Here is a 27,221-nt window from a genome sequence, read left to right as displayed (position 1 = left end):
ATATCCCTAATTTTTACTGCTGTATTACCATCGTTTCCAGTTGTATCTGGTTTAGCTTAAGCTAAGATAATCTTGTAATAGTAGTGTATGGAAATTGTTATTTTTTTCATTTGTTCAGCAGATGTGTGAGCATTTTATATGTCTTACTCCTTATCAAATTAGATTAAATAATGCAAAATTCTGCAATATGCAAGTATTCTTTTCTATGGGAGCAAGTACTGATTGTCAGGGCAAGTGAAGCACGAGAGTGGCAATTCCAGTATTTTGGTGTGCACGAGTGTGGTGGTCATCACTTTGTACTTTCCTCGCTCATCAAGCATTCCGCTGCGATCACGTTTGCGAGCAGTAGAATTGGAAGGAAAGCATTGGAAAGGAGTAGAGAGGCCGTTGCAAGGTGACCTGGTGACATGAGATCATCTGAAGAAACAGGCGTCCAGGGACTTGAGCTTCACTAAATGTAAATGTCTGCAATGTCAGAGGTGGCAAAAAATCAGGGAAAAATGATGGATCAGTCATATTTTGTTAAAAGCAAATGTACATTTTCCTCTATACTTAAGGCAAATCAGCTCTCATTTTTCCTACCTGTTATATTTAAAATATTTATAAGACTTTCACATAGATTTCATTTAAAGAACTCCCATTTTTGGTATCGAAAGTATCATGCTGACCGGTTCAGAAAGAGAGACAGCTGCGAAAGGACTACTATCTAATAGAGGTTTCTTAAAATGCAAGGAGAAGCATGTGATTGATACATTTTTGTGTTTTCTCTCAGCAGAGTGTTTAGGCTTTTCAAGTGTGTGATTTCATCCAAGGTTTTTTGCTTCTTTGAGTATCATCTGCAAGATAATGGAATTACAGCTGAGAGCTCCAGATATGAACTTCACTAAAACTTGACAAACAGGGCTTCATGAAGCGTTCTACTTAAACTGGGCCATGTTAAGTTTTGCTTTCAAAAAGCAGATGATTTTGTAACTTGAACATAAATTTTTGATGTTGATATCCTTGGTCTGAGTGCAGTAAAACAATATATATTTACACCAGATGAGGAGATCTGCCTTTTTCTTCGTCTTTTTTTAATGCTTCTTTAATCCTTAGAGAACAAAGCCTTTGGTTCTTTGGAAATGCATCTCTTAAGAAAATGCTAATGCAAAAATGATTTAACTGGGAGCACCTCTCCCTTTGTGTACCTTCCTTTGCAGCTGCCTTTGGTCTCTACTTCCCCAGGAAAGAGTATTCAGAGAATGTCTACCTTGATCAGCCAGCAGGGACACCGCTCCTGCACATCCATGCCTTGAGGGATTCACGTGGGGAAGTGACCCACTTTCACCTGTGCCAGAATCTCATAATTTCTCGAGCAAGATCGCATGAAAACCATTGGTTTCAAATCAAAGAAAAAACGGGACTTCTCTACCTTAGCAAAAGCCTGGATAGAGAAGACTTTAACATGCTGTGTAAGTATGAGACTACCTTTTCTTGTTGAAGTCTCTGTTGTTAAAGCAAAATGCGTTCAGATAATGAGATTTATCTGTCAGTGTATGAGAATAAATGTCAAAAAAACACATCAGCCCTTTAAAATGAGGACCCAGACCCAGTGAAACTCACAGCAAGTGCAGGGAACAATATGCTAAAGCAAACATGGGCCTGGAACAGGTCTGGTTGCTCACACTTTGGACTCCAGTATGGTGGGAAAGTTACATCACTTTTTTTTCTGCATTTCACAGCCATGTAAGTGACACCTTTACGTTGAAATTTGTGGTTTGTTCATCTGCTGATGCAAATTAAGCCATTTCCACTGAGTAAATGCTGGAAGCTTAGTGCCCAGACCAGTGCAGTTAGAGTAGTTCAGACTCTGATATAAACTCTGGTAATGTGGATTCGCAAAGTACATTTGCGAATATAAACACCAAACAGCTCTTAAAAGAAAAGCTCAAGTGTACCTCCCTCCCTCTTTTGAGATTTGGCTTTGGTAGAGGCAGTTACTGTTGAACGACAGAAATGAATTATTTTAGGTTTTTCCCCTTCTTTTATGCTCTAGCAGTAAATTGGTTTTGGTGATTTTGATCTATGAGGAAATTAGGTATCATTAGATGGTGGAGGAGGAAATGGGTGAGGAGTTAATGGCATACCACTGTGATCAGTTGCAGAAATTCTGCTGTTGGAGAGTCTGTAGTAACTGTCTTGAGTTTGTAAAAGCCATATATCAACATGACCCTTTGACATAGGTGCCTTGATGTTGAAACATTCAGCTTGAGGTACTTCTGTATTTTTTAAATGCCGAGTGCTTGAGATCTCGCCCGTTTTCACTGCATCTTTGGTAGTCAGTGTTCATAAGTATCGGGCAGCTATTTGTAACTCAACAAAGGAAGAAAAGAGCTATCAGAACTTGAGAGCCTTGTTTTGTTGTATGGATCAAAGTGACCTAGGGCATCTTTTCAAGTGAATTAGATCTGTTACAGAGATACTATCTTTCTGTCTGTAGTCAAACCAAGATAATCAAAATAATTAAGGCTTGAGTGTATATTAATAGATGCCATAGGTGGATTTTAATTTCTATGTTATCTTTTGACCTGCTCTTTATATTTCAAAATGAAAAAATTTGTCCTCTGAATGTAAAAAATTTGGCCCATATCTTCAACTGGTATAGACTATCAGAACACTGTGACTTAAATTGTATTAGTTACGAGTCTGTCATGAATATCTGTTGCTATTGCATGCACTCTTTTTCCCTGCTGCCGCCCCACTCTCTTTTAGTCCCTCCAAAAACCAGTCCCACCAAAAAGCTGATGCCTAGAGTGACCTGTTTTGTGTCAGTGTCTTAAAGAAAGAATGCTGATACTGTTCTGTGAGGTTCTACAATGTAAAATTGGTACCAACACCTATAGATTTCCTTTGGCTTATTGATGTTACTAAGATTCAAGGTCCTCTCACCAGTAGGTGAAGTATTAAACAACTATTTTATTATGTAACAGGACTATATGGTTGTGGAATAACGGACTAGAGTACAAAATGAGTAACAGAAATGTTGGCTTCTCTTCTGTAAAATATCTCTTCTGTTTTGTTTGTTTGTTTGTTTTTTCCTGAAGCCACAGGAAACTGGATGTCATTATCAAAGGTGATGCTGTATGTCTTCCTTTCATCCCACCCTTTCCAAGAGAAGGAATGCGATTCTGCTACGCGCACCACAGTTTTCCTCTCCTTGATCAACGCTACTGCACCAGCTTGCAGTTCCCTGACAGCAAGGCAGCTTTGCTTCACAGAAATGGATCTGTCCTTTCACATCAAGGAGAATAAACCAGCTGGCACATTCCACCAGCTCCAGTTACCCTCAATTCATCATCTGTGTCAGAATCTCAGCATTTCCTACAAACTGCTAGCAGGTAAAACAGGAGCTGAGCCACTCGTGTACCAGCCATAGATGTAAACAGCTGCACTATTAAGAATCTCTTTTGTAGTAAATCCGCTAGATTGATTTTGTAAAGGAAATTCCATTGCAAGTGTTGAACTGAGCCTGAAGATTTTTGTCTTTGAGGTATACAGAGGGAATGGGAAGAAGGACTATCCCCTTCCCCAAGGAAAAGATGGGATTTAGAAGTTTGCATCTGCTAAGAGCAGACTGAAAATATCCTAGGCTTTAAAATGTGCTGCTTCTAGACTGTAGGCTCTTTCCATCTATTCTATTTTCTGCCTACCCTAATATAACACCACAACTTCTGTTTCACTTCCAAGCCTTCCTGTTTTTATGCATTCATCATGTTCAAATGGGTTTACTGGATTCCAAAAGAGTATTAAAGAGGAAAACTGTTGGAGCCCTACAGTGGGAAGTGATTGTCTCTATTTATACTGTGGCTGTGTGTTTCAGCTGAAGGTATGCCCTTTCGATACAACGAGAGCACCACCAGCGTGAGCGTGACACAGCGCCTAGATCGAGAAGAGAGAGAGAAGTACGAGCTGATTGCCAAATGTACCGTGAGAGAGGGCTTCAGGGAAATGCAGGTTGAAGTGCCCTTCCTGGTGAATGTGTTAGATGAAGATGACTCTCCGCCCTTCCTTCCCAACGGCACTGATACTGCAGATGCCGTCGTGGAGTTCAACAGGAAAGAGGTAGTACTCTCCTTTATTTAGTCCCTGAAGTAGGAGGGCAGTGGTGGTGGCCTGATTGCTGGGGAACACCGTGCTCTGGAGGATGAATCTCAGCGATGAGCACGTGGCCACACCATGCTCTACAGACCTGTGCTTGTAAAATGGTGAGCTTTTAGGATTCCTGCCCCAGACTTATGTCTTGTTCAGACCCCTAAGAAAGAAGATTTGGGGTTAGGAGTTAAACAGTGTAAAGAAATGGGAGCAGTTTGTGAGATATCAGGATGGACCATTGCTGAGACCGTGGTCAGGATGGCGGTATCTCCCCGTACAGAGCTCTGTTACAGGATTGTTTTCCCCACGTGACTAAAACTGCACGGTGTTAGAACAAATGTATATGTGTATCCTTTCTGTGTGAGTAAATCTGTATATCAGAACTACATTCAGAACATTTATTTGGATGCTGTACTAGTAACAGAAAGTCAGAAAAAGTGGCTGCCTTCTTCAGACAAGCAGTGTGCCCGGAAAGGTGTTGAGTTTTCAGTGTCAGGCTGTTAAGGGAGAGCTTCAAGATCTTGCTTTAATGGTGCCCCTCTACTTTTCCTTTACCAGGCCAAGATGATCTTCCCAGGGGCCTGAACCCCCAGGTGTCTCTGTGTATGCACCCTACACCCCTTACTTCAGTGGAAGCATACAGGAGGGGTCTTTGGCTCTTCCACCAAAGCAACAATCCTTTATAAGCCAATGGTATAGAGAAGGCATTTCTTCTGGGGCCTAAAGGATGCCTTTTTCATGAGAAGACCTCTTTATCATAACAAAACCATCTTGGGTTTTTTTTGTTAAATTTGTACTTCAAAGTACCTTTTGCTCATATTTATGTCTGGAAGGAAAAAGAATTACTTTGGGAGTTTGCTGCCACCTCCCGACAAGAACAAGCGTTGACAAAACATCTATGAACACGTTTGGGTATAAAGTAATTCCTTATTACTTTTGAAAATTTTGAGATCTGGGAGTTTTATTTGCCTCTGGATGATAGAAAGCGAAGGTCTCATTGTAAAATATTCTCTTTGAAATTAAGTGCCTGAAAAGCATTCAGAACCTACTGAATTTCACTGGTATTTTGCAGTAGGAAAAACTCCCCCACCCATGTTATATTTAGAAACTTCCAATCTTTTTGAGTAACTAAACAAACCTGAAACAACAGAATTGCTAATAAAAATCTTGAAGGCCTTGTGGCTTCAGTGGCTAGAGAACAGCAATCTAATAGACTAAGAAGAAGACAGCCAGCTCAGGCCCCTTCTGTCATTTGAGTAATGAGTTTCAACTGTCTGAATGTATTTCATGTCTTTTAACTGTGCGTATTACTTACCTGATTTTTTTAATAGTATTATATAATAACACTGATTTTGAAAAAATCAAGAGCTTTGCATGTGCACTTATTTCCTACCTCAAAAGTTTAGCACTGTATTTAGACATAGACTCAGATGATTATAGGGCAAGTTCTTTTTCACTGTCTTCTTTTGAGCTTCTAACTGATCCAGATAGCTGTGAAATAGAGGTAACCTGAAGCTTAAAATCAGTTTGAATGAAAGTGCGCTTGAGTGCAAGTTGTAAGGTTTTATTTGACCAGTATTTCAATCTCCCAAATGTGTACCAGAGGAAGAAAAATCTTCAGTTCATTCAGCAATGTCACTTATTATTTTATTCTAGGGAACTGTTCTTGCAACGCTAACTGTATACGATGCAGACACCACACCTATTTATCCCCTTGAAAGCAGCAGAAAGAAGTACACAGGAACCATCATTACCGACGATCCTTGGATAAGTGAAACATTTCGGGTAGAGCACATCTTTGATGAAATCCATTTCAGCCCAAACGGCAGCCAAGTGAGGGGCACTCGACACGAGTACAGTAAGGTCTCTTTTTTTGTGTAAAGGAGGAAATGCTTGTTAGTAACCGCTGGCTAAGCTATTGAACTTTTCCAAGCATTTTGTAAATATTGAGCCAAAGATAGATGAGAAATTTCAAGTTAAGTAAATGCTGATTTTTTAAACATGTACTGAAAAAATGAAGTTTGTGCAACCCTGGAGCGTGAGCGATGCAGATGTGCACGCTGATAAGCAGGAGGTTCTGATTGTAGTGTTCTCAGCATGGGTGGCAGAAGGGAAGAACGCCTCTCCAAGCATCTTGAATGAATCAGAGCATAACTCCGTGGAAGCTTATTTTCATATTTAACTCACCTTCACTTTCCTGTTAGGAATAACTTTAATATGTATAATTTTGATATGTATAATACTGTTGAAATTGCAGTGTCAAAATGTACATTTGCAGATAATGTGGGTTGGTAATAGCATGATATTCTCCTTTGCAGAACTGGTACTGAATAAAAGTATTTCAGTCACAGAGCATCGTTACGTCCAGTTGGATGTTTTGGTGAATGACACAGAATTTCATGGCCCTGAAAGATCGGTGATGCTTCATTTCAATGTCTCCATCCTCCCTGTCAGCATTCAGTTTCCAAACGTGACTTACCAGTTCACAGTGAACAGAAATGCCGAACGCTTCGCACAAGTAAGAACTGTGTTAATTATATTTGCGCTCTCCGTTAGAGCTTAGTGGATAGATCGCTGAGACGAGGTGTGTTAAAGCATTGGGTTTTAATTGTTTGAAGTGGAATGAATGAAAAATCTGATATCAATATGATTGTTGCTAGGTGCCATGGATAGCAGGTAAACTGGACACCAGCTCTCTATCACATAACAACAGAGGAGGGGTCACATATGGAAATTTTAATGGAGAAAAATACTGTGTGTTCGAAACAGGAGGACTTGAGGCTGTGGAGTTTAGGCATAAATAACAAGAAAAATACCAAAGGCAAAAAAAAGAAATTTGTCGTAGTTGTTGGAGTCACAGCTCTGTATGTTCCAGTATGTTAATGGCTCTTCTCTAGATAATGGCTAGTTATTAATTAATGTGTTTCCTAATTTAACCCTCATTTTAGCTTAATTGCCACCATTGCCATTAATAATGCCTTCCAGAAACACTTTCTAACAGGTTGACATTAATCAGGTGGAAATTACAATGTAATTCCTATGGAACATGTATGTTAATAAGGAACTGGTTCAATATAATTAATGTTATAAAAGTGACTATTAAAAACATCAGTGATGAGCCATTTTGGGAGAGCTGTTCTGAAGCATACCTCATAACTAAATAAAGCTATAAAACTGCTGCTGTGTGTGTTGCAGAGAGGACTGAGACTAAAATATAATCATCCCAATTGTATAGCAACTCAATTAATTAGAAGACTTCTAATGAAAAATTCAGTTTTATTAATCTTTAAGACCGTAGTTGATTGTAGTAAGAAAACAGAAAGATATGTTTTGTGTTCTTGTATTTAATCTGATGAAATGCACTACGGCTTTATAGCTCTTCAGAGCATGGAACAGGCCTTATAAATCTGTAAAAAAGCTACTACTTCGTCAAAGGCCTTTTTCCATACAGTCTGCACTATTATCTTAAATAAAAGAAAGATTGCAAATGTGCTCATCGGATGGATTGCTGTGAAAAACTACTTCCCTATGAGAGCTTGTGATGTCTCGTGACTGCAGCTGTAAAATTTGTAGTCTGTTAGAAACCTCAGAGCATATTTTGAGCTTTTTTGTGCAGATCACCGTGTTTTTGGTGGTTTGAGTTTTTGTAGCACCAGATAGTGAGAGCTTTATTCTCAGTGGTGTAATAAACTCTTGCAAGGAGATAGGGTGAAACCAGTGGCTGTCCCCCTAAAAGAAATAATAGCAGATGTGTGTAAGAAACTCATAGTCTAGCTCTTAGCATCTAGAAATGGTCCTCAACTGTATGTATGTCACAACATGATGGTAACTGTAAAAAGTGTGGAAACTTAACTGTTAGGTGTGTATGAATATAGATCAATTATTTGACTGTAGTTTTGGTATGTGTATATATGTATACATCTACCCACATATTTTATATTTAAGAATATGCATACAATAATATTATGCACGAATGAATTCCAAATTAAATTTGGTGAAAGCCCGATTATCTGTGCATACCTTAGATTGCTTGAACACATTTGTTTGAAGTCTGAGATTATATAGTTTTCTAGTCAAGAATGCAAACCAAAACCGGTTAACTTATAAAGCTGCTGGTTTTGCATGTTGTCAGGACAGTCAAACATCCGAAAGGGCATTTTAGGGTTTCTGGAAACAATAGCACTTCCCACTAGCCGTGCAGTTTCACTGGGTGGCAGCAGCAGCAGGGAAAACTGTTTCTGGCAAGACCTCCAAGTCTGCGGGGAGAGATCTTTCTTTGTGCTGCCTAAACATGAGTTCACAAAGAAATTTTGTTCTGATTGTCGAACAGCAAAATGCAAAACTTACCCTGGCTCTGGAGATGGTGTTCTCAATCAGTTCAAGTGTCATCCACCTACTTCCGAGCCTGGGTTTGAATTTACAGTGTGCTGGGCTCGGAGCACAAGTCAATGGAAGCAGCTTTGTCCCCAGCAATTCACATTGTTAAAGTCGTCTGCATAATTAGCCGTGATGTGCCAGAGCAGTGAGGAAAAGTACTGGACCAAATTAATATGAAGGCTGAACTGTCTCTTGCCCTAAGGAAAACACAAGAGCGTGAAGAAATGATTAACTGCTGGGCTGATGCCATTTGTCTATTTGAGCAGCTAAATGAATTGAATAACAGAAGCATGGCCTGACAGTACAGGCTTGCCCAGTGGCATTTAACTTATCAAAGGACTTAAAGCTCTATTGACATTTACGGAGACAAATGATTAATAACATTGGCTGAGAATTTTAGACGGGTTATATGTCCAAATGTCCCTGGAATTCAGTGAAGGGGAACATTATCATTATCCAGACTTTATTAAACTCTGGAGCTCAAAAGATGGATTTTTCTGCCCCTATTTCTGTGTTAACTATTGAGAGTCTTGCAAAATGCACCTTTGTATGTTCCCACTTTGTTGATGTTAATCCTGTTTACCAGGCTATTTTTCACAGTCCTCATGAGAAAAAGGAACTGGCTGCTTCTACCTCCTTCCCCTGGAGCTGTGCTCTGCTGCATCTGAGAGCTGTGCTGACTCTGTGGTGCAAGCAAAGTGACAAGTTTGGGCTTTTCCTAGTGGAATTGGACAAAACAAGAAAGCCTATCTCTCTTGTAGAAATTTCTTGAGGCAGGCATTTTTAGTTTCTCAGGTTGTACAGAGAAAGCAAAACTGGCTCATGTGCTACTCTGAGGGTAATCTACTTTTCAGGAACCCTGAATTTATGGGATCTTCTCCATCCTCTTCTGGAGGAAATTTGTGTTCATCAGTAACATGCCTGCAAAAAGCAGTTATGACAGAGGAGGCCAAAAGGACAGTTCAGTCTCTATAGAGGTTGGTGCCATGGAACATCATTGTGTTACCCTGCCACGTCAAAGAAACGCCACTTAGCAGTTGTAAAACACTGCCAGTCACAGTGCAGCAGCAACTGGTTCTGGAAGGGACCTGCCTAGACCTTGTGTCTAGACAGAATTTATGAATAGTTGAAATCTCGTCTTTGCTTCTTTTTCTTCCTGCCAGTCCCAGCATCTTCCTGCCAGTCCCAGCATGCTGTGGAGAACAGACAGCAAGGAAGAAATGGCTCAGCCGCTGATGGCTTTTATAGTCTTTGTATCCTGCCACCAGAAAAAGCCAACAAAACTGATGCCAAATGACCAGTCAGTGGTGTGAATGGGAGTAGGTTAGATGAGGTGAGACTGTCCTATGACAAAGGGTGCTTCTAGGACTGCAGAAGCTCCCTCTTTGACTTTTAAGTAGTCCAGGTTCATAGGAAGAGGTCTTAGTACAAAAACCTTTTTTTTATTTTTTTTTAACATTCTTTAGTAATAGTAATAATAATGATGATGTTAAAACCAAGATGTACAGATACAGTTTTACCAGCACTGGTGTTACTTCTGAAAATACATCTTAACTGTAGCTTTTGAAAAGACTCCATCACCAAGTTCCTTTCAGTAACACCCCACCCTTCACACTGTGGGTTTCCCTGCAAGGAAAGCCAATGCCTCTGGGCCTGATCTGAATCTCACTCTTGTAAATGGAAAAACCAAAGTGAGCTTTGGATCAGTTCCTGTAAGAGCTGGACGGGAGTTGGGGCTTTACGTTCCTGTGCTTCTCAGATAAATTGCTTCAGACTGAGGAGTGCTCTAGTGTAGATGTTCTGGCAGGCAGAAGTTCAAATATGGCAAACCAGCACATTTTCATTTTTAGATGCAAATGGTTTTAAAATTGCAAATGGGAAACAATGAGGTTCTTGTTCCTTTTAAGGCTTTCAGAAAACTCAGCTGGCCAGAAACCTTTTGACTGTAATATTGCAAAAATTATGTCTTAGAAAAGAGGCTCAGCTTTGTTAATGCTGAGCTCTTTGCTTTCTCGAGCAAGAGCAAAGATTTTCTCACTGATCAGTCTGAGACAGAGCAGGGACTGAACTCAGACTTTCCCAGATCAAAGGGTCTTGTTCTCACTGAATATGGCTGACCAGCAGCAGTAGGCACCAGAGATCACTGAGTCTCTGGGTCAAGGCTTTTTGCATTTCCACTGCTAGCCCGAAGACAGTGGTAATGCTTCACCTCTTATTTTTGCAGAGAAAAAACTCACATTTGAAGCATTCAAATACTTCATTGATAGTAAAATACCACATCCGTAAATGCAAGATAAAGGCTGAAATCTGCAAGGCTGTAATATCTTTAATTTTCTTTGATATATTTTTAGGCAGCACAGAATGTTTTCAATGCACAGTTGTGTTTCTGTTGTCTGTGATTTATTTGTTGGTGTTTGAGCCTAGATAGGAAAAATCTGCATTGAAAACTGTATGAAATTCCGCGGTGTGAATATCACCTACAAGTTACTGTCCCCCAACGTAAGCTGCTATCCTGTCAGCATACTTCAAGGCCGAGAAGACAAGTATGGAAGCCTTTATGTGACTGATTCCTCTGTGCTGCACAGACCTGAATGCAAGGAAATACAATACACTGTTCAAGCTACAGACAAGCAGAGCAGGAAGCATACCAAAACCCTCCTCACTATTGTAGTGGAAGGAAATCGTAAGTGCCCGAGTCAATTAGAACTATTTACAAGTCATATGGGTATTAGCTGATGCATTATTAGTATATTCTGTCAAGTGATGGCAGTAAAATTGAAAGTGAGTCTGACCTACCAGATACAGATCCCAAAAGTTTAAGTTTTGAGTTCTGATTCAGACCTGCCTGTAGCAAGTATTTTGTTTGAAGAAATAAGGCCCAGAAAGCTGGTATATCGTATGCAATTCCTAATGTTTATGATATTTGATTTAGAAGAATCTCTTTTTTTAAGACCATTATTTTGTATTTCATATATTCCTATGGAAGAAAAAAGAAAAGTGTGTATATATATATATTTATATGAAACCAAAAATCTCTGGCCTCTCATCTTTCTCCCCACTTCTCTCTCCAATTTTTCCTTTTTTTTAAAAAAAAAAAGTACTTAACATTCATGTAGCAATTGCACTGACTTCATCTTGCTAAAAAAGTTCCTAAGGGCAGAATGTTGAAAATATTCTGTAACAGCCACAGCAGAGGAGGATTACACTGGAAACATAATCGTTTCTCTCCAAACCTATCGCATGAGAAACTTTACAATTCTATCTGATCTTTGCCTTTGTTCCCTTCTATAATATCAGAACTCCTCTGCCCAGAGCAAACAGCTTTTCTTCCCTTCATATCTACACCAAAGAATTGCGTTTTCTTTCTGATGTGCTGACTTGTGGATTCATCTCCCTTGTCTTGAACTTTTTCCAACAGTTTTAAAAAAAGAAGAGGACTGCCCTGACTCCTGTGCTGTCAGCAAGCACCGTGCTGAATGCGAAGAGTGCGGTGGCCTGGGAGTGCTAACAGGAAGATGCCAATGGAGACAGGGAAGTGGAAAAGGTACATTTCTGTTGTGGAATCGAGCTTCTGTTTAGCTGTAATTAAGCATCTGACTTCTATAGAGAGAAACTGATTTATTCTGGCTGGACGACATGGGATAGTAAACTACACAGAAGCTTGGGCTAAAAATATTGATCATAATACCCATATGAAACATGCACTAGGAAGGAGAATGACACAAAGTTGGAATGGTCATACTTGACCTTGTCCCTGGTGATGTCGAGCATGACGCATAAAACACCAGGTAGTGAACTGAGTTTGCATAAGTGTAACTAGAATAGGTGACTTATGATTTGCAAGATAATCTCTGCCACCATTAGTTGATTTTGAAGCATATCAATGAGCCTTTGAGCAGGTATGCCTCAGGAGACAGGGAGCACAGAAGCAGTATCTCTGTTTTCTGTGGTCTGTAGCACAAATCTGAGGGGTGGCAGTACCCTTGACTCTTCCAAAACAATGCTTCTGTGCTAATCCTTTAACCCTCCAAACTGCATGAGTAGCACAAATTCTTTTTGACTACTTGCAACTTTCATATTCAAGTATGTGTGAAATTGTGGAGAGGCATCCTTAGTTGTGAAAGCCACTTTTCAGACTCAAAATGGTCAACTAGCTCTTTTGCAAGTAATACTGTAACTGCAAGTGACATGCCCGAAGGGCAGTCAAAAGCAGAAAACATAGTGAAAAATATATTTCTTCCAGTTGCTTTTAGCTGTTGTCTTGCCTGTTACTCCAGCAGATGATATTTATAGTCACAGATGTTTATTTTAAAAAGTAAGTAATCTGTGCTTTGATGTCCACCGAGAAGATGCAATAAGCTTTCCTTCAAAGCCTGGTGGTATTTGTGCAGCTGTCTGTTTGTGTGTTAACAGGGATCACCACCAACTATTCCACATGCACCCCAAGTATCAAGACTTGTCCGGATGGCATCTGTGATGTGATCGAGAGCAGAGATCCAGCTGTGTGCCCACAAGACTGCACAAGTACGGAAATGTTTTAGGGTGGCTTTTCTGTGTCACTGCTGATCATTGTTCAAGTTCCACTTTTGTGATCGCAGAAATCTTTACAAGTGTACTTAGCATCTCTGCATTGTCAGACCTGCATCTGAATCATACAAGAGGGTTATGGGGACTGTTTTTGTTCTTTTTAAAGCCAGTCAGCCAACGCCTATCAGCTGACAGTGATGGAAAGATAAGGTTTTCTCAGTAATTCTTATTCTGCTTCCCTGTTAATTCACACATAGTATTTCTCAGTGGAGTTACTTGATGAAACAAATACAGGTTTTAGGGAAGTTAATGCCCTATTTTGAAACATTAGCACATTATGATGGAAACCATGCCTATTTTAACTCCAATTTGAATAAGTAAGATGAAATGAATTTCAATGAAAAATAAATGTCTTTGCAGAGGATCATTTGAGGAAGTGCACCTGGCCTGATTTGACAGGTGATCATCAAAACAATCCAATGCCTTATCTATTTGAAGATACAGGCAGAGACTCATATGAACAGCACTTATGAAAGTAGAATTGAAATACATTTTTTTCTTGAACACATCTTTCTATATTCCACTCGTATACCTGCAAGTTCGCACATCACCCTGAAGATGCAAAGATTAGAAAAACATTTTATTGCACTTGAGCAATTTCAGTTTTCTATGAGATTATAATTTTTAAGTGGATCTTTTTATCAGTATGTAATTCAGGAATAAAGACACAGATGTTTCTTGAGTAATTCTGGCTCTGGCATTGTATATTCCAAGTTTATGTTTTAAAACAGAGTCTTAGAGGAACTAGTGTTTTCATACAGGCTAGGACTTACCTTCTATAAAATGAATGAAGAGGCATCTTTGCATTTCTTGCATGCAAGAATGGGATTGTGTATTGTATATGACTTTTATCACAAAGATAATTGTTTCATTAGAGTGCATAAAAGCAGTCATTAAAATGGCAGAAATGCTTGAAGTGAATTCAAGTAACTTCTCTAATCATCTGAAAAGAATTCTTTATTTATAATATCCACAATCAGTTGTCATTCTAAAAGTGCAAATATTTGTGCCAGAGGCTGCAATGCTAAAACATGTAATGTGCAACATATGCAGCATCAGATGTTTTGCTCAACAGAAGCCTGAAAGAAATACTTTCTTAATAATAGAAGCAGGCAAGTAAGACAAGCTTGCAAGATGTTATGTATGCCTTTTCAATGCCTGAGCTGGATAATTTTATACATGATTTGATGCAATTCAGAACCTGGGCTTGCACCCAAAAGCAGTGTATTTGCAGACAGAGAAATGAGTGTGTTTTGGGAGCTCAGAGGTGCCGGACTACCATTATTTCAGCTTTCACTGCTAGGGGATGTTTCTTTGGGAATGGCAAGGAATAAAGACAAAGTCCCAGATGCCTTAAGGTCAAGGATATTCTTTAAGTACTTTAAATGCTTATTTTTGTAATTCATCTGTCATTATGATGGCTATATACTTGAGCCCCAAAATTGCTTTCTCACCCTAACGCTGTGAACGTTCCATTGAAGGGCACTCAGCTGAAACAACCAGGCCCTGTGGCTGTGCCTGTCAGTTAGAGGCAGCCTAACTGCGTTCTAAGTAAGAGACTTTCTTGTGCTGAGTCATTGCTTCAGGACTGGTTGCAATGTGTGAATCTGGCTAAACATTTTTAAATGACTGATATTTGTAGACTCCTCTGGACTTTGGCTTTCTGATAATGGAAAAAAAAAAAGAGAGTGCTTAGACTTCTACCTTGCTTTGTGTGTCTTCTGTGTTGTTTTTTTTTAAGTGGTAGTCAGATGTCCTCTTTAGTTTTGTCCAACAACAAGTGCTTTTACCTTCCGAATTTATGGAGTTTGTGGTGTGGAATAGGGCCATAGTTTTTCCTTTTTCCAAGTGACCTTGAATTAGGGAAAGCTCTTTCTCACCACAGGGCAATGGAAAGAGCTGCTAATTTAAAACAGCCTGTGAAACACTACACAATGTAAAACAGTATTGAAAACTCTTGGAATTTCCCTGCCACCACTGCATTGGTGAATGATAAATTTTTGGGTCTCTGGAATGTGTGCTGGAAGCTCCATGTTTCCAGTGTACACCTGCAGTGACAATGTGCTCCTCCTTTCCCTGCTATGTAAAAACCATTTTTTCTCCAGACCCCTTGCTCAAGAACAGTTCAGATAGGACCTCCTCATTCCTTCTTCCAAGTCCTCAGACATAGGCAGATAAAGATAAATGCTTATCATTTTCCTTAGGTTAACAGAAACTTTATTTCATCATTTTGGAATGGAGTAGGTGATCCTGCTCTGGTGGGGGGGCTGGACTAGATGATCTTTTGAGGTCCCTTCCAGCCCCTAACATTCTGTGATTCTGTGATTCTGTGATCACCTCTTCAGAATAGAGGAAGTTCGCTGATGGGGGGAATCAAGACTTTTTGGGGACAACGGTGCTTCTTGAAACAAGAGTCAGCTCAGAGAGCAGGGACTCAGCACAATCTCTTCCAAAATTAACCAGCTGAGCTGCATACATTTTAGTAGATTCGACCTCTCTAGAAAGATAATTCAACTCTGTTTTCCTTAAATACTCAAGTTCCCGTTTCACTTCTAAAAAAAGGATGTTTGCCTTTATGTTGCCAAAAAATACTCCTTTCCTCAATTTGTGTTACAGACCTAAAGAAATGTAAAAGAAACAGTAATTTGCTCTACTGTTTACTTAGGTGAGATGGAGGAAAATGAATTAAAATAGAAAGCAAGCTATATTAAAAAACCTTGTTCATCTTTTGAATCCCATTATGGGTTAGGCAGTTTGTCTGAAGGGCAGCTAAACTTACAGAATTTGATTGATTTCCGTCTATATAATGTGATTACAGACAGTTTGTAGATGAAAAATGTCACAACTAGTGGTCATTTTTATAATATATGCAGAAAAAAAGTTATGCACTTGGAAATATATTTGCAGTTGCTCTGCATGAAGAACACCTTCCTGAGATCACGAGTAGTTCACTATGAGGTTCTGCACTTGTTTCCCTAATATTAAACAATACATTGATTCATCTTTTATGACCTACACTTACTCTTAGTGCTCTTACTAGGCTATTCAGTGGCATTTAAAGACATGATTAAGTAATGTTGTCTCCATTTGACAATGGAACAGATGATATCTAGAACAGTATGCTGAAGGGTTAAGAGGGAATTGGCCTCAGAACCAGGAACGGAACTGAAACATGTAGGCTGATGGTCTATACCGCTGGACTGAACATCAGCTCATGAGTAACAAAAATAACAATGGTGGAGAGAAACTAAAATAAGAAGACTAGAGAAGGTATTTTAGGGAGAATTTTAAAACGTAAGATGACCTCACTGATACAGAACCGTAATGCTTTATGAGGAAATGTGAGCTGGGACAGCAGGGAGATGATCAGTTTTGGTAGATGTTTGGTATTAAATAATGGGATTCCATACAAGGTTTTAAAAGGTACCTCAAATTAGGAAAGGATCCCAACTATGTGATGCAAAGAAAACTATTATATTTTTCTTACAGGTAAATTTTAATCCAGAGCCTTTCATCATGGGAATAACTGCTAATCAGGGACAGTTTTTAGACAGTGCAAGTTCTCCTTATTTCAGGATCCCAGAAATTTCAGAATTTAGTCTCCCTTAATTCTTAGGGAATCCCAGTTGTTATCACTGTACTCTGCTCTCCTGTCAAATTACAGAGAAATCCATTAAAAAATTTGAGCTTTTTTTTTTTTCTTCCTCTCCCCCCTTTAACTGCGTGTGAGAATCTTAGCTTGTGTCTGTATTTGATTAGGTGGAAACATTATTGGTGGTCATGGAAAAGGCATTGGAAATCTTGGAATTAAGTCAGGACATGGGATTTGTTACTGCTTCCCAAGACAGAACTGTTACTGTGAGAAAGATGATATCAAGGGTAAGTGTAAACATTACCTGCTGTTCTTGTACTGATCTTTTTCTCTGTTTGTGTCTACCACCTGCATATATACCACGATCTAAACTCGTGGTCATATTAATAAGCAATATCTTTAGTTAGAGGCTGCTAATATAAAATTAGTTAAGACCTGACACTTCGATTTCTACTGTGGAGCCTGACAGTTTCCAAAGGGGGTTATTTCTACCCTGAGCTAAAGATTTTTTTTTTTTAATCCATTACTATACCACAAACAGGTTGGTCATCCTGTGATTTCCAGCAGCATTTGCATTTCAGTGAGACTCCCCTGATATTTGCAAAGACAGATAGGAGAATTAGAACGATGACTTCTATTACTTTCAAGTAATTTCAGCTTCCTAATCATTTCTGAAAATCTAAGCTTCAAACTGTCAGAGGTAGCCAGCACCCATTGTGTTAGGAGCGGATTACTTTCTTCATTGACCTTTGTTTAAATAGGAAAGCTCCATGCAGTTTTTTGAAACAAATTGATGGAGATTAAATAAAGGGGATTTAATTGTTTTTATTATTGATAATAGTAAACATAACATGACATATTTTGCATCTAAAATTAAGTTGTTCAGAATATATCTCAGGTTGCTCTTCTGGGTAAATTATCTATAGGCATAAGAAAAAAAGAGGAAGCCTCTTGCTTCATCTTTTTTATTTTTTGTCTTTTTCCCTCTTTTTTTTCTGTTCGAAAAAGGTGTTGTGTTGTTTCCACTTATTTCTGAGATACAGCTTGCAGATGTAGCTAAGTTAACTGTGTATCTGAGGTCAGGATTATCTAATGAACAATGCAAAGGACATTGGGAATTGACCAGCTAGGGATCCTGTCTAGGGGCGCTCTGACTGAAGCTCAGTTTCCAATGTATGATACTAAAATTGCTTCTGCAAAAGGGGAAGTGATAAATGGGGATGTAAAAATTGCATACTACTTTAGAAGCAGTTGCCACATTAGGCAATGTTTTCAGAAACAATTATTTTGTTAAATATGAAGCTGTAGTACTCTAAGTCTCCTTATCATCTAAAAAGATGAAGAGAAATATTCTTCATATCTGAAGAAGATTTTATTTGATGGGTAGAATGGCTCTAACATGAACTGTTGTCTACAAGCAAAATTCAGTCATAGGTCTCCAGAGGGATAAGTGGTTTCAGTAGGTCAATATATGGTAGTCTGAGTCTTAAAGAGTGTCGAGAAGTAGCCTACATCTATAAAAATATGGAACACAGGGTCAAGCCAGCTATCTTTACATTTACACAGGCAGTTAGGCAAACAGTTACCTGCTGGTGTCCAAAATGAACGGAAGAATTGATAGGTGCCATGGGCATATTTGCAATTTCTCAAATTTCATTGAGAATTAGCTACTAAGTTTTCCTCTAGGTTTTTAAACTGAGTTCTGTTTCTGTCACACCTGTGTGTGTTATACACGTTGCCAACTCAGAAATAGGAGACAACAGGCAAAGTTCTAAGAAGCTCTTCTTGATCCACAGAGCAACTATGTGATGACGTGTGCAAGACAGTGATCGCGGGGGCAGTGCTGCTGTCCTTCATCATCTCCGTGCTGCTTTCTTCCTATTTCATCCATCGTTACCACAAGAATTCTCCGAAGCCACCTATTGCCTCTGCAGAAATGACATTCCGGCGCCCAGCCCAGTCCTACCCCATCAGTTATTCTTCTACTAACGTGCGCCGGCCTTCTTTAGATTCCATGGAGAACCAGGTGTCTGTAGACACCTTTAAAATACCAGTAAGCCCGATGTCATTTTACGTGCTCTTTTTCTGATGTTTGTCGTGTTCCTAAAGAATGTTGTTTATGCATGCAGAAGTGTTACAGAAATGCAGTCTATTTGTCTGTTATCATTTTTGCAACCTTAAGGCTTAATAACGTTAATTTCCTAAGAGGAGGATTGTCATCTAAGCCTTATACGTGAGTAAAACTGATTTACTTCTCTGTGAAGTCCAAGGTCACATATTCATAGTTACTCTGAAAGCAAGCCTTTATCCTCTGTTACTTCATTTTTCATTTGTACCCAATTTCCCATACCTGTAAATGTACAGCCTGTTTTGAAGGAGGTGTTTCCAGGGTAATGGAAAAAATACTTACAAAATACTTAGAGATTCAAAAGCTTTTAGAGGAATACGCTGATACTGATAAAAAGGGAAACTGAATGTTGTACACTAACATGCGCCTATTCCTGACGAATAGTCTCCTGGGGAACATGCTTCGGGTGTAGCTGGCCACTTACAGGGTTCCTTTCCTCTCCTGCAGGAAGATCCAAAGTGGGAATTCCCGCGGAAGAACCTAGTTCTGGGCAAGACTCTTGGAGAAGGGGAATTTGGAAAGGTCGTCAAGGCAACAGCATTCCGACTCAAGGGAAGGGCTGGCTATACCACAGTAGCAGTGAAAATGCTAAAAGGTAAGTCCCATCTGGGTCTGAAATTATCTGAAAACTATTTGTTGTAACCTCTGAGTGGATTCTGAGAGCGGCTACCATGATAGTAAAAAAATCAGCTAAAAGCAACCAGTGTAACATCCTCTATTTCTTTCAGCATTCTATTATATTCTGACAGATTTCTGATTTTAGGAGATAACATCACAGTGATCCAAGGAAGTAATTTTCACAAGTGATTCTAATTCATGATTTGCAAGGAGCCTCTGTCTTAACATAGCATATGTATTCTATTTTGTTTGAAATTGATGGAAATATTGCAAGGGTTTGTTAGAGCTTTCAAACTGGCTTGAACAGCCCAGTGTTTTATCTCAGTGTCTTCAGTTTTCCCGAAGACTTTAAAGCTGGGGCAAATAAAGTATGCCTAGATAATGTTAAGATGATAATGTGAGACCTTGAGCTCAACCATTCGCTGCTACTCATAAATAAAAACATGTCATTATAGGAAAATGTTATACTTATTACCATTTCTACTATATGTAAGTTTGTTTTCTGTAAAAAACCAAATCATCTGCTGCGGCTTGAGAGCAAAGATCCTGCATGTGCCATCATTTTACCAAAGAAATAAATGCATTATAAGGTACGTGGTTGCATTGCAACAAGTTCAGTGGAGAATAGGTCATATGGAGGAAGTCTAGGACCTAAGTTTTTTCTGAAGTAAAGACTACTTAACCATTGCTTGCAATAGTCAAGTAATGACCCATACATCGCTATCAAGAGGATAGCCTTTGTCATTATTTCATTTTGTATTTACTTGTATTTACTCATGGCTTTTTCTGGCACATTTTCATCAATAACATGACTGAGTTAAGATTCCAAGACATAGTGGTAAAAAATGTTGCTTTTACTTGCAGATAATTTAACATTCAGCTTTCCCTAACTGTTATGAAGCAAAGAATTGACAGAATTGATAATGTGAAGGAGTGACCCTTTATTTTAAGCACTTTACTTTAATAAATTCATCTGACATTTACAGTAATACTTCAGATCCTAATGAATCTCTTTGTAATGTAAACTACATTACAGATAGTCACCTCAAATTCCAGCTTCTAGTTTGACTGTGGAGAAAATTTGGCGTTCTGCAAACATTTATCTGTTGTTCTCGGTTTAACTTTACTGTTAACAAATGACAACTCAAGTATAAGAAACATTGCATTATTCTGCGCTAGCCTCTGTAATGCTGTCAGGGAACTATAAAGGACAGTTATTCTGGATCAGGCCAGCATCACCCATCCTTTTCCCTGCAACAGATGCAAAGAGGGCGATTTGCCCAAGTACCAGGGACTCTACACTGCCTGATCTTTAAAAGGGAATGGTATACCTACCAGTCTGTTAATGGAGAAAGCCTCTTGCTTACTTGCACAAAAGATAACTCCTGGCTGAGCTGTATGGGTGGGTACAGTCTGCAGTTAAGAACAGACCAGGGTGGGACTCTCCCTCCTTTGTCAACTTGGCGTTACGTACCAGGGAGGGAACAAGGAGCAGTAAGTAATTAGCTGAGACAAAATAGTCTTGGAGCTATTGATGGAGGTTTAGAGGAAGAGAGAGATAATTTTTCCAGCCTGCTATTACCACTTTTCTCATGTGAATCAAATCTGACCTCCTGCATCATACAAATGCCCTCATTACAATCAACTTAAAGCGGGAACACCAACTGATATGTAAATAGGTATTATCTGCAATTTGTAAAAAGAAGGGGCATAGAGCTTTAGAGCTATCTCCATTTGTGCACTACTGAATTTAGTTTTTCCAGCAGAGGAATAGTCATGGTACTTGGAGAACTTTGTCCTGTTCTTACACATGCTGCATAGTTCCAGAGCTAGAAAAACAGGACTTTCTCACAGGCATTAAGTGGATGGTTTTAATTTTTAGCTTACATAAATGTATACTTTTTTGTAGTCTGTATCAGTAGTGAGAGACCATCTGATATTGCACTCCCTGGGGTAGAATCTGAGTGAAGGTTCAGACTATAAGATAATATATGTCTGCATCAGCCATATAGTAGAATAGAGTAAAAAATTGTCATGGCCAGGACAAACTATTAACACATGTGTTTTAAATGTATGTGTAACTAAATCCTTTGTGCTGTATCATGGGAGGTAACTGAGCAAGTCTTTTTTTTGTTTGATCATCATAAAATCTTGCCTTTTGCATGATTCTGAAGCCTCTATTGCACTGATTCAGCCTAAAAAGCTGCTTTAGAACACTAGAAAAGGTCTACAATAATTTCATGGCATCTGCAATACATTACAGACTCTGGTCCTGAGCCTTGGCTGACCTACTCTCTCTGTAGTCATTTGTAGCAGAGCAGTGGTGATTAGCGCAGGTTACCACGCCAGAACAGCAGCCGTCCCGTTCGCTAGGTTGTGATGTTAATGACTGCAGGACAGTGGTGATGGGAAAATTTCTTTCCTGTGAGGAAGTGCAGAGTTTTCCAACCTCTTGCTAATTCCAGGAGAAATGATTGATCTCACACTTGAGACAGTATGTAGAGAATTCTCGTGTAACGCTTTCCTAACCACAGCCGTGTCTTTGGACGCTTTCACAGAAAACGCTTCCCAGAGCGAGCTGCGAGATCTACTTTCTGAGTTCAACCTTTTGAAACAGGTGAACCATCCTCACGTCATCAAGCTTTACGGAGCCTGCAGTCAAGATGGTAAATATTAGAAGCTTGTTCAGATAAAAATGTCAAGCGAGGAAGTAAGGAGCAGTTTGGGTTTGGACCACTGCTTAAGGATTGCTGAGCACCTTTTAAATTTGCTGGTGGCTGAAAAAATGAGGGACATATATGGAAAGCAATATTTGAAAGGAGGAAGAAATGCTGTTTTAACTTAACTAAACTTTTCTTGTGGCTTTCTTTAATACACATTTTGATTCTGAAGCTATTTTAATCAATTAATACAAATTCTCATCCCTTCAGTATGTATTTTTGTATTATGTTGATGCTCAGTAAGTGTTTTCATATACGGGTTATGTTTAATGGAGTTCTCATTATTGTTGTTATTCATACTGAAACTCTGTATGAAACCCTGCTCTGAGGCCTAAGCCAGGAAGGGAAATCTCCCTATTAAAATAAACAAAAAACAAAACACACACACACAAAGAGACAACTACAGATACTTTTGTTAAAATATACCTGGACACTTAGGTTGATAGTCAGTTTTCTTCCTCTATCTCAAAACCATTGTTTCCCTCTTGTGAAATAGTTGCTAAAAGCCACATTCATTGAAAAGTATATTTCAAGGGGGAAAATTCTAAGACACGTGTATTATAAACTGCCAGGAAAGCAAATTTTCTTTGTTGTGCATGGGAACTAATATGAAGAATTTCTGTTCATTTTAAATGAAGTTGCATGCCAACATGCTCTTCCTTTTGCACGTGATTATGCAACCTAAAATGATAGTATGGCATATTGCAACCTTGGGCAAAGGCCTGCCTTTTTCCCTCTCCTTCTGGCACTTTTAGTTGTAGACAGAGCGTATAAGTCAGGTTTGAGTCATCTCCCAGTCTTAGATAATAAACCAGGGGAGTGGGATATATTTTTTCTTTTCTTTTCAGGACAATGTATTTTTTTATCCCAAAGGAAGTGAATTGTTTCTGAGTCACAGGCTTTTAATAAATATCAAGTTAATTCGTTAGTGTATGAATTGGGAAGGCTTTAATACAGCAGACAAATGTAGTTAGAATTAAAGCACTGAGTGGGTATTACTCATGTGGGTAATGGGGAGGAGAAAATAATGGATTGAAATGTCAGAATGTTTCTGAGTGCTCTGAAAAGGCACCTTGAATACAACACTGAAATTAGTGGGTAATTTGGGAGTTCAGTATCACACACTCCAGAAAATTACTCTGATTTTAATATTTTTTTAAAGTTTCTCTACCTTAGGCTGTTTTGCAGATCTGATTTGTAAGAAGGTGGTCTCTTTGTCAGTCTCAAATTATTGAGATGAGGAAGTATAGGCAAGAGCGTGAATTCTGCTTTGATTTAGGCTGAAGCTCACTCAATTTGCATAGAGGATGTAAGCTAAAAATATTCTATGATTCTATGGCTGATTTTTTACATAAAGGCCCGAGGTGTCTGGACCTTTTGACTGTTCAAAACAATGTGTCAATTCTAAGAGACTTTTCTGAAAAAAAATTAAATGGTTATCTATTCATGGTTTACTCATCAGTGTGTTTGTTTGTTTCAGGCCCACTGTATTTAATTGTGGAATACGCTAAATATGGCTCGTTGCGCAGTTTTCTCAGGGAAAGTCGAAAAGTAGGACCAAGCTATGTGGGCAGTGAGGGCAACAGAAATTCAAGTTATTTGGATAACCCTGATGAGAGAGCCTTAACGATGGGCGATCTGATATCATTTGCATGGCAGATATCACGAGGAATGCAGTACCTTGCGGAGATGAAGGTAGGGCAGTGTAACAGGGATCTGAGCACGTCCCTGTGATAGATGGACAAGGCGGGAGTTGGTTCCTTCACAAAAAGCATAATCACTGTTGTGCGTTTCTTCCAAAAGCTCGTTCATCGTGATTTAGCAGCCAGAAATGTATTGGTGGCAGAAGGGCGCAAAATGAAGATTTCTGATTTTGGCCTCTCCCGTGACGTATACGAAGAGGATTCATATGTCAAGAGGAGCAAGGTACAGTGCATAATAAAGACAGTGGTGGGAATTATTAACTAATCAAAAGAATGAATTTATACTGAAGGACTTGAGCACAGAAAAAGAAAAAGATAACGATTATTTTTATTAGAACAATTCTCTATTTTAAAGAACTAAGAATGAAGATGAAGCAAAATAATGAGCTTAATCAGTGAGATAGTAATCTATATGTGTAAAACATGTATCATATTTAAGTCACCATTACCTCTCTTTCCACCTCTATTTGTAGACAAGTAAACAAAACTAATCTATTTCTAATATGTAAAAGAAGACTCACTATGCTGATTAAGGCCTCAGAACATCTGACATGCAAGGAGATGCTGATAGAGCTGGGTTTGTTCAGCCTGGAAAAAAATGGCTCCGGGATCTTACTGAGCTGTATATATGTATATGTATATATGTATATTGGGTGATATGGTTTAGGGGTGACCTTGTAGGGTAGGGTCAATGGTTGGACTCGATGATCCCAAGGGTCTTTTCCAACCTGAATTGTTCTGTGATTCTGTGATTCTAAATACCTGATGGGAGGGAATAAAGCCGGCAGAGCCAGGCTTTTCTCAGTGTGGCCCAGTGACAGGACAAGAGGCACTGGGAGCTATTTGGTCTATGAGGAATTCCTTTTAAAGGAAAAACTTTTGTACTGTAACAGTGACTGAGCACTGGAACAGGCTGCCCAGAGAGTCTCTGTCCCTGGAGATACTCAAAACCTGGCTGGAAATGGTCCCAAGAAACCTCCTGTGGCTGACCCTGCTCTGAGCAGAGGGGTGAGGTCACTGCCCCACCTTGGCTGCTCAGTGCTCCTGGGAAGAGCTGCAAGACAACATGTAAAGAGCAGAGTGAGATCTGCTCGTTTTTAAAAGCAATGTGCCAAGTAATCTGTAATAAATTCTTTCTTAAGGCTAGAGAGTGCACAAAGGATCCTTAAAACTAGCAAGTGTTTTGTTAATATAAGTACAGAAGAATGACACTTTTTTTCACTGCAGGAACTTTTAACTATTAAACTTTTTACAGGCAGAGGGCAGCCCATTTTTAACTGTGTGAGCCTTCTTATTTATCAAGTTCCTCATCACACTGCTTGAAGACAAAAACCAAAAATCCCCGTCATTTTCCTACTTACAATGAAAAATATGAACAAAAAAGAATCCCAAGGAGTTTAAAAAAATGCAGACAATTTCTATCAGGATCTGAATTTCAGGAATTATCACATCTATGCAGAACACTTGAAGCAAAGCCCTCCTACAGATACTTCCAAATGTCTGAATGATACTAAATCTTAACTCAAAATGGTACATCACAGGTCAGGGTAGATTAGGAGCTAGTGCTACGTGCCAGAGGTTATTTAAAGGAATTCTGTTTTGCCTGCCATGGTAGATTATTGTCAGGTGCCTAGCTACAGTTCTGTCTGCTTGCAGAGCTCATGGCAGGATTCAGCATATGGTGGTTACATTTCACTTGCGGGACTGCTGAAAGGGAATTTGATGGAAAGATGAGTTATTGAGTCACATCACTGTTTCCCTGAAAAGAAACGCTTGAGCATAATATCTTTGAGACTAAAAGTATAAATTAAGGCTCGTCATTTACTTATTCTTGTAAAAAATATTGTTAAATCCAGCAAGACAAATCCTGCTTTCTGACTGTTTGTATCCACCTGTCGCTGACATCAGGAGGACTCTTATAAGTCAATCTCAGGCCAGACTCTGACATTCACTAACACAACTTTCTGTTGACTCTTTCTAAGATGAGTAGTGTTGGTTCAGTTTCCTCTATGACTTAAAATGGAAGTGTTGCCAACAGAAACTTTTGCATGTGAAAATTTCAGAATTTTATGAAAACATTTCCATAAATACAGTGAATTTTCAGTTTAGCTTTCCCTGCTTTTTCAAGCCAGTTTGTGTGAATGTTTCCTCAGTCAAAATAAGTTTTGAAGAAAATAAACCTTTTGGAAGACATGATCATAAGGGCTTTGCCATGTTCATTTAGCTGTCTTCTGATGTACGTGTTTGACGTTGATCTATACCAGTTGTTCTGTGTTTCAAGAATGATACATTACATAAGGCAGTTTCATTTTATTTGGCGGGGTGTTGATGTACTGAATGGATATTTTCACTTCTGAGATACTTGTCACCGTGGAAGGAGGATAAAATTCAAATCGTACTGAAACAGTTGTTGCATACATATATGAATTTCCTGAGAACAAGAAGTAAGGCATATGAATGCAAGTGGTATTGTGAAGATTAGGAAACATCTTGGAAGTGGTGCAGATTTTCATGAATATCTGGGGCAGATTTCTCAGTTTTTATCAGTGAGTTTCTGCCAGTGGAAAGTAGCAACTTGTAGATTCAATTTAGTAACCAGTAACTGAACATGACTGTTCAGGTACAGTTCTGAAACCAAAGGTATCTTAACATCTAGGTGCTTCCATTTATGCATCATCCCTGATATAAATGAGATAGCTCTTCTTCTTTAATCATTATTCCCCATTGTTTTTGCATTTTTCACATTTCCCAAAAGCAATGGCAAGACAGACATTCATTTGAAGAATATAACTCTTTGGATGAAGCTGTTCGTGAAGAGGAGAGTTGAGTTTACCTGACTCAAACTGGCGACCATCTGGAGGAAAAAACCCAAGCGAAACAACAACCCACCTTATTTTACATAATTAGATTACTGAAGTGTGTGAAGTGAAATGAAATGAATGAGTGATTTTTAAAAACTCTCACAATTGTTCTCCTTGCTATTTTTCTTCTGAAATGCAAAATCATTCAGTCCATTGGAAACCTCATTAAAAGTGTAGATAGAGTATATGTTACAGTTTTGAATATAAATACCTTGGTTTTCCACTTTGAAACTTAATTTTCTGACTATTAATTGCGTTGCTGCTTTTTCTCCTCCTAGGGTCGGATACCTGTTAAGTGGATGGCCATAGAGTCCCTATTTGATCATATCTATACAACCCAAAGTGATGTGTAAGTGTGAGTTCTTGTGTTCTTTATGGTTTTTGTACTTGTTTAAGGAGATGAGGAAGGAAGCACAACAAGGCACAGGGTAGCCAAAGCTGCTGCTCTTACAAATGGGCAGGAGGAACAGAGCCTGGATGGCACTATCAACTGGCAATGATATG

At 39.0% G+C, this 27,221-nt stretch overlaps 1 protein-coding gene across 1 annotated transcript in view; it reads left to right on the top strand.

Annotated features, from left to right (window-relative positions):
• Positions 1-1,199: 1,199 nt before the first annotated feature.
• Positions 1,200-27,221, top strand: part of RET (ret proto-oncogene) — a gene marked incomplete at its 5' end in the record, with an annotated part of 33,419 nt that continues 7,397 nt past the window's right edge. Inside the window, 15 exons of the mRNA XM_009872833.1 lie at positions 1,200-1,451; positions 3,084-3,377; positions 3,860-4,101; positions 5,788-5,989; positions 6,450-6,649; positions 10,933-11,191; positions 11,927-12,052; positions 12,922-13,032; positions 16,855-16,974; positions 18,484-18,740; positions 19,263-19,410; positions 21,992-22,099; positions 23,634-23,848; positions 23,957-24,079; positions 26,996-27,066. Coding sequence (XP_009871135.1) covers positions 1,200-1,451; positions 3,084-3,377; positions 3,860-4,101; positions 5,788-5,989; positions 6,450-6,649; positions 10,933-11,191; positions 11,927-12,052; positions 12,922-13,032; positions 16,855-16,974; positions 18,484-18,740; positions 19,263-19,410; positions 21,992-22,099; positions 23,634-23,848; positions 23,957-24,079; positions 26,996-27,066 — 2,728 coding nt within the window. The remainder of the gene's footprint in view (positions 1,452-3,083; positions 3,378-3,859; positions 4,102-5,787; positions 5,990-6,449; positions 6,650-10,932; positions 11,192-11,926; positions 12,053-12,921; positions 13,033-16,854; positions 16,975-18,483; positions 18,741-19,262; positions 19,411-21,991; positions 22,100-23,633; positions 23,849-23,956; positions 24,080-26,995; positions 27,067-27,221) is intronic.

This window comes from Apaloderma vittatum, unplaced genomic scaffold, assembly GCF_000703405.1.
Source record: "Apaloderma vittatum isolate BGI_N311 unplaced genomic scaffold, ASM70340v1 scaffold39957, whole genome shotgun sequence".
NCBI classification, from domain to species: Eukaryota; Metazoa; Chordata; class Aves; order Trogoniformes; family Trogonidae; genus Apaloderma; species Apaloderma vittatum.
Note: the sequence above shows the minus strand (reverse complement) of the source record. Positions and strands in the feature narration are given on the sequence as shown.